Source organism: Octopus bimaculoides, chromosome 2 (assembly GCF_001194135.2).
Source record: "Octopus bimaculoides isolate UCB-OBI-ISO-001 chromosome 2, ASM119413v2, whole genome shotgun sequence".
In the NCBI taxonomy this organism is placed as follows: Eukaryota; Metazoa; Mollusca; class Cephalopoda; order Octopoda; family Octopodidae; genus Octopus; species Octopus bimaculoides.
Window position 1 is genome coordinate 9,915,257 of NC_068982.1, and position 8,534 is coordinate 9,923,790.

The following is an 8,534-nucleotide window of genomic DNA, read 5'->3' on the forward strand; positions in this document are numbered from 1 at the left end:
GAAATTAACGTGCAAGTGGCTGAGCACTCCACAGACACGCGTACTCTTAACGTAGTTCTCGGGGATATTCAGCGTGACACAGTGTGACAAGGCTGACCCTTTGAATTACAGGCACAAGAGAGACAGGAAGTTGTGGTGAAAGAGTACAGCAGGGTTCGCCACCGTCCCCTGCCGGAGCCTCGTGGAGCTTTAGGTGTTTTCGCTCAATGAACACTCACAACGGCCGGTCTGGGAATCGAAACCGCGATCCTACGACTGCGAGTCCGCTGCCCTAACCACTGGGCCATTGCGCCTCCACATACAAGATAATTACATAAGAGGAATTAAGTAATTCACAAATGCAGGCATGGCTGTGTGGTTAGAAGCTTGCTTCCCAACCACATGGTTTCAGGTTCAACCCTATTTTTATGTATAAATAAATATTTTATATTTTACTAATTTATATATATACTATGAATCATTTAATATTTAATATAATATTATATAATTTATATACAATACTATAATAATATTATAAATTCATAGCGTCCCCCAACCTATTGCCTTCCCCTCAATACCTCCTTTTTCTCTACTGCCACCCTCCTATCTGCACTTCCCCCTTAGACACCAGCCCCACCTGGACCCTCTCAATGCCCACTGGTGGCAGTAGCACCCACTTTGAGAACCTATGGTCTAAGTGCTAGAGGTGCATGGCTTAGTTGTTAGGGTACTTGGCTCCCAACTATAAAGATCATGAGTTCAATACCTTTTGGCGTGTTGTGTCCTGGAGCAAAACACTTTATTTCATGTTGCTCCAGTTCACTCAAATGGCAAAAGTGAGTCATACCTGTAATTCAGAGGGCCAATCTTGTCACAACCTCTGTCACACTGTATCTCCTTGAGAGCTACATTAAGAGTATGTGGAGCATTCAGTCACTTGCATGTTAATTTCATGAGCAGGTTTATTCTGATGATCAGACCAACAGAAACACTTGTCATCGTAGGCGTTGAGCTGGCAGAACCGTTAGCATGCTGGGCGAAATGCTTAGTGGTATTTCATCTGTCTTTACGTTCTGAGTTCAAATTCCGCCAAAGTCGACTTTGCCTTTCATCTTTCGGGGTCGATAAATTAAGTACCAGTTACGTACTGAGGTCGATGTAATCGACTTAATCCCTTTGTCTGTCCTTGTTTGTCCCCTCTGTGGGCAATAAAGAAATAAGTAACCCTTGTCATCGTAACTGATGGAATGCCAGAAGAGAGGAAATCCAGAAAAGTGTTTGCAGTTTAAAGAAAATGGTAAATGACTTTATATTCCAAATTGATACTCTTTAGCTGCAAAATGCTTTCTGGCATTGTAATTGGTCAACTTCAAAACACATTTTCAGCATCTTTAGATATGTTTGTGACAAAGGTGATTTTTATTAGACCAATTATTGAGAATATTGAGATAAATTTGTTGTAATTAAACTCAGATTAACCCTGACTAAGGAAATTGATCACCACAGATATTACAACTATAGACATGTTGTTTTTTAAGATTTTATATAAAATATTTATATATAAGAAAAAGAAAATAGAAATCATGAAGTTAATAAGTGTTTATTATCAACAACAAATCAAATATGATATTCGATTTGTTGTTGATAATAAATTCTTATTAACTTCCCAATCTCCATTTTCTTGTTCTTCCTTTATATGAAAATAAACTACAGGTTTTATATACATGTCTATTATTTTATGGAAGTCAATTCCCACCAAAATATTAGGTATTGAACCAGTATTTCCTTGAATGGCACCATACCTTCATGAGGCTAACATAACCTCTAATCGAATTTTATATATGTGTATATGTATATATAAGATGAGAAAATAGAGAGGTCATTAATAAATTATTATTTATTAATTTAAAATCGACAAACATCTCATACAGTTGTTTCCATTCCAGAGCTTCTGAAAATTAATTAAATTAAATTAAAAATTATTTGAAAGTCGAATCTCTTCAGAGGTAGTTAAAGATATACAAAATAGGTGTCCAATTCATACATGTTGAGCAAACAGCTGCAAACCGTTATATATTACTGTATATATATTATATATATATAGTAATAACAAAAACTTTGGATGGAAATTCGTAAATACTCTAAGGCATTACTATATATGTTTCAATAGACTCCATTCTTTAGTTGTTGTATTCCCAATCCATAGTATATTACAAATATGATTTGCAAAACCCATGAGTTTTAAGGGGAATATTAACCCTTTCGTTACCAACCTGGTTGAAACCGCCTCTGGCTCTGTAGTACAAATGTCTTGTTTTCATAAGTTTTGAATTAAAATCTGCCACCAAACTTTAGTCACAATTTATGTTCCTAACACTAGCTGAATGATAACTAAGTTATTTTACTAAATTCTTTGTTATATTTAAAGTAATTGAAAGAAAAACAGAGCATCTCAACAGAAATACAGTAACGAAAGGGTTAATACATGTGTTCATCTCCTCAGGCTAAAGTTGCATTAGTGTTATTACTGGCACCAGACTTATAACTTTCCCATAAATTTACTCTAGAAGATGAGAAGAATAAGCAATAACCGGAATAAATAGCATAAGAGCTTTTACGAGTGCACTCAAAAATATTTCACATAAACAGACTTAAATGATATATATATATATATATATATATATATATAATACAGTTTCTAATATATTTATTCTTTATTTTTAAGATAGTATTTAAGATAGTGAAGGAGATTTTACTGATATTTCTAGCAGGATGATTGGCCATGTGAAGGTTCTTATGCTGATAACACAAAGTGAAAAATGTTTAATGTGTAATTAATTACAGCTGTGTAAAAAGTAGATGAACTCTGAAATGTGATCTTGTGGAACAGATAAAAGGAAAGGAGGCAGAGAAGACTAAGGAAGATGGGGAATAAAATTAATGAAGGATGATGATGACCATGATGATTGCACCAAGAAATGATGAAGAGGAGAAGGATCATGACGATTACGGTGGTGATGGTGGTGGTGATGATGATCTTGAATAGAATTACAAAGGCGAGAAATACGCTTGTAAAGAAAATCAAAATGAGGGCAGGAACTGTGATGGACTGTAATCTGAAAACCATTGACAAAAGCGAAGCAGATGATGCTGATGATAAGGGTGAGAATGTTGATGATGATGATGGTGGTGATGAATAGATTCATTAGTAAAGTGAAAGTGAAAAGCCATAGAATCAATCACTGGTAAGATAAGATATTTCAACTTGATTACCAATCGAAGACGTACATCTAATAGCGGAAAAACAGCCAGAGGTCAGAGAACTAATGGCTTTTCCTTTGTAGATTTTCAATCTATTTTAGTATTTGAAGTGCTGATTAAAAAAAAAATAGGGATAGTAAATAAAGATGGTCTTATCAATATAAAGTAACTATTAGATGACAGAATTCTTAGTAAAGGAACTCATTTACATTTCAGATAGGAAACTTCTGTGAATTTCGGCATGACATATTACACTAATGGCAGCAATTTGTCTTGCAAGAAAATGTCACAAAAATAATTACAACATCAATTTTATTTTTAGAACTTAAACTCTATGCTAAAGCTTAACCGGTGGCCTGATGGTTATTGATTATAAAGGACACAATAAACAACTGGTCAAAGATATTCAATGGTTGACCTAAAGTAACTAATATAACCGAAAAATTAACAAGTTACATTATGGATTAAAACTTGACAAAGCAATTGTGTTTTGTCTCTGAACAAGATTTACATAAACTAATATAAAGTAAGAAATATACGCAATTTCTTTATAAGTTTGTAAAGTTGATATTAAAATAGACATTTGACTGCACTAGAAATTTTTTCAAATAAAATATGTCCAATTTTCTCAATGTCAGAAAATCACATACAGATATGTGAAGTTATAGTCAGTAATATTTGTTGCATTTTCTGTTTGGATTTCAATCCACCTGAGACAACCTGGACTAAAGTGTTCATGTCTAAATTAAAACATCAACCAAGTCCTTGTTACCATGCGGTTTCTGTTGGTCAGAACAATTCATGATATATACCAATATAGAAACATATATGTCTTACTAAAACAAGCAATATTGGAACTTTGCTGGAACTGGTGCTCTGAAAAAAAGCACTCAGTATACTTTGTAAAGTGGTGAATATTAGGAAGGACATCCAACCATGCCAAAGCAGACAACTGGAGGGTGGTATATTCCTTCCACCCATCAGATTCTATCAAGGCATTCAACCCATGCCAACATGGCAGACGGATGTTAACAGATGATGTGGATATAATGCAAGTAGCTATGTATTTTCTTTATGGCATGAAACCTGTTCCAGACCCTGACTTTAACCTCTTATATCCTAGTAAAATTTGAATCCATCTCTACTGTAATTCCACCTTCATCTCCAAAATTTTCATTATGCTAACTATAATTAAAATGTAGTCAGTCTATTGATTAGAAATATAATCACAAAAGGGTTACCTAGAAACAACTTCTATTATTTTGTACATTGATATAGTTTTTTTTATTCATTTTTTTTATCATCATTATCCTATAAGGCTTTTTCTCTATGTACTGATATTTCTACATTACTGGAATAGGCGTTTCTCCTTTCCAAATAACCACTGAACTTTCAAATATTTGTAAAATTTATTCTCAACCATCCAACAGATCATAAATTGAAAATAGGAACCAAAATATCTTACAACAAAACAACCATAATAGATGTGATATCTAACCATAAAATATTTCACTTTCCAACCAATTGCAAGAACTCATATCTGAAAACTCAGCAGTAATTCACTTCTATATTTATAGGACTAAATACTGAGGGAAAAGTGGTATAGTTAAATTAATTCACTCAATAACTGGGTGAATCAATGGTATGCAAAATTAATGCTAACAAGTACACATCACACAACCTAGAGGGGTAAAAATATATACGTTAATGAATTCAGTCCAGTATCATAATTTCTTCTTTTTTTTATCAGTTACAATATTTGCAAAAATATAAGAAGAAAAATTAAAGTAAAGTTAATGAAATACCACAATGATAAAATTTTAATATTTTTAGAATAAAAATATTTAAATAATATACATTTTCACTGAGAAACAAAATAATATGAAAAAAAGATTACCTTTCACAGACTTCAGTTGGTCTCCAACCATTTGTTTTGCAATAAATGCCGCCATTATTGAAAATTTTTAAATGTTTCTTATCTAGATACAAATTGTTTTTGCTATCTGGATTAATTGTTGTCTGATAGAAAATTTTCTAAATCTTGACGTATCTGCAATCAGAAAAAAAAAAAAAAATTTAAACATAAATTCAAATGATATCATTAGAGATGTGTTTCGAAAATAATTTGACATATAATGGTCATTAAATTTACTATTCTTGTGTTGGTTATTGTTTTTTTTTCTTTATATAAAAATATTACGAACTTTTAGCACTGAAGTAAAATGACACAAACATAATATCAGAACGTCTGAAACTGACTGAATGATGATAATACAAAACAGGCCTAACCAAACTGAGATAACTCACAAGTGTTTCAATGTACAATGATGAAAATTTCAATGAGAAAAGAAAGGAACCTCTTAAACTTCCTAAATGAAAAGACACATAAAATGGAAACCGCAAGAATGTGGATATTAAAAATGAATGAGAAAAACATTTCAAAATGAAACAGACAAATTACAATGGATAATTAAAAAAAAAAATAAATGCAAAACCAAAAGCAGACATATTGACAATATTCTAGAATCAATCTAGGTAAACAAAGCATACAATTAGTTAAGTATCAATTATGTAGACTTTGAAACTGTCATCATCAAGCTGGAGGTTACTAAAACTGGTGTGAGCAGTTTTTATTTGCTTGCCATCTGTTATTCATGAATTATGGAATTGTTTACCATACCATCTGTTTTAAGTTGCATCCATCAACCACAGGATTTAATTTTCAGCAGTGACCTTCTCTATATTCTTTGGCCATTGTTAATTATCATACAAATTACAGTATTTTCTTGTAGAGTTAAATTTAGACCACAGATTGTTTTCAAATACTTTTGACTTTACTGTATAATATTTTGTATCGATTACTCTTATGAGTGTCACAGATAAGAATAGCATGACTAAATAATACTTTTAATGAGACAGTGTGAGAGCCTCTGTATGGTTCTTCAGCAAGCTAGACAAAGCAGCCAAATTTCCATCGAAGTGTACCTGATTGTGGTAAACAGAGAAAGTTACACATTGTACAATGCAGCCATGATATACAGAATTACCCCAAGAATGCCTTTCATCATGTCTTGTTTTGTAAGGGCTGACTTGGGGTTGAGTAACAATTCTTCTAACTTATTTGTCTCAGTAAAAGACATCAGTTTCATATAATCTCATTTTTGTCTCATTAATATAATCTTAAAGACTGCATTAACATAAGAAGATATATTGTTACAAACTTCTATGAGGAATAATTGCCATTATTTGACTGCAGCAAAACAGACCTGTGAATTTGATACACAATGGACTATCAGGGTACTAAACTGTACTAGTAGTGTTGTATACAAAATACTAGAATTATACATGCACACACACACAATTAAACAGCTGCCATGTGTATCCCAGTTTTAGGATAAGTATTTCATGAGAGGTGGATAAAAGACTTGGCAAATTGATGAGCCTCTAACTGCAAAGCATTGCCTCAGATACCTCTTATGAATACAATGCTTTCCATTTAGATTCTAGACACATGGAAAAGCAAACAGAAAGCAATGATGATGATGATGATGAGACTGTAGATGACAACAACGATGTTGGTGGTGAGGATGACAAGCATAAGGATGGTGAGAATCCTGATCGTGATACAAGCTATTAATCTAGTGTCACGAAAAACCATTTTCTACCCACCTCAACCACATGAAGCTGAATAAAAATAATTGGACGATATGGTCTTGGATTAACGAAAAAAAAAAAGATGGATTCATCAAAGCAGGAATGTCTTTGATCACAAGTCTAATAAATTAGTACTGACCGGGATGACGAGGGTGGGGACTACAGTAGTAGTAGTAGTAGTAGTAGTTTAACTCCAGATTTTCATGGTTTTAATATACTACTACTACTACTACTACTCAAAAATAATGATTCAATGCTATTATAGCTGTAATGAAAGTGGGGAAAGAAGAGAAATTGCTATGGATGATCATCAAGGAAACAATACAAAATGATATGAAGTAGTAAGAATCTCTAAGGAGAGTTAAATAGAAGAAGGTCATCAGAGAAGCCTCATCGTGCAAGCGTTTCCATTCCTTAAAATGGAAACAAAAGAATATATGACATCATAAAATTGTTTTTTGTATAAAACCACAGTAAAGAATGAACTACAACAAATTTCAATTTAGTCTTTTGCCATGAAAAGGCAAAGAGTCTTGGTAGGTAACACAAGTTAAATTCCATGTCAGCGTCTAGATGCTTGCATTTGCTGAAAATTTCAAATCTGGAATTAAGTAGTGTCACAGAATTCTTTGATCTACACCACACTATTTAATTCCAGATCTGAAATTTTCAGTAAATGCAAGCATATGGACAAACTTCTTTTAGTGAGCTAAACAACACTACCCGCTCTGGATTGAGCACTTGATTTGCAGACTTTGGATCCCTCACCACTGAATTATTCAACAACATCTAGTTTCATTATGATTTTTACAGTGAAAAGAGACGTAACTCTAATTTCTTTCTTTTCTTTTCTTTTTCCTTCTTTTTCCATTTTTGTTTACTCTTTGTCTTCTCATTCCACCTTTCCATTCTTTTTCTCATGTCTTCTCATTAATCAGCATCCTGAATTTCAAATATAACAAGCCATGTGCTCAGAGCACAAAGATTGCTTGAAGACAGAAAGCATGTTAGAAAAACATGCCTAACCACATGTTTTAAGACAAGAAACTATTGGTAGCTCTTATTTTAATAGTGTACGTTAAATGATACTTATAAAATAATACGCATTTTCACTGAGCTTTACATTCTGATGTCAAATTCCACCAAGGTCAAAGTGAAGCAAATCTAAGAGGATCAGGTTAGTTGCTTGCATCAACCACAGTATTTTGATTAGTACTCTATTGACCTTGAAAAGACAAATGGTAAAGTTGACCTTGGTGAGATTAGAAGTCAGATGGTACAGAACTGAAACAAATACAGCATTACAATTTTTCCAGTAGTATTTTCCTGGCTTTTATGCTGGAAAATTATATATACATTCATAGGAAATAAAATATTTACATAGTCAACCGGTTTTGCTTATGCTAATCATGACTAAGTAGTTAGTGATAATGTTATAATTTCATGCTATCATAAGTCTTTATTGCATGTTAGTAGGAGGAAGGATATATATATATATATATATATATATATATATATATATATAGAGAGAGAGAGAGAGAGAGAGAGAGAGAGAGAGAGAGACTAAAACAAAAAGTTAAATTCTGGTCACGGAGTGACCAATGGTTTTGTATCCACGAAAGCTACAGCCTTATGGACAG

At 32.8% G+C, this 8,534-nt stretch overlaps 1 protein-coding gene across 1 annotated transcript in view; it reads right to left on the minus strand.

The window, feature by feature from the left end:
- LOC106872119 (complexin) overlaps nucleotides 1-8,534 on the minus strand; it is a 282,292-nt gene that overhangs the window by 125,195 nt on the left and 148,563 nt on the right. Inside the window, exon 2 of the mRNA XM_014919099.2 lies at nucleotides 5,138-5,290. Coding sequence (XP_014774585.1) covers nucleotides 5,138-5,192 — 55 coding nt within the window. The 5' untranslated portion in view covers nucleotides 5,193-5,290. The remainder of the gene's footprint in view (nucleotides 1-5,137; nucleotides 5,291-8,534) is intronic.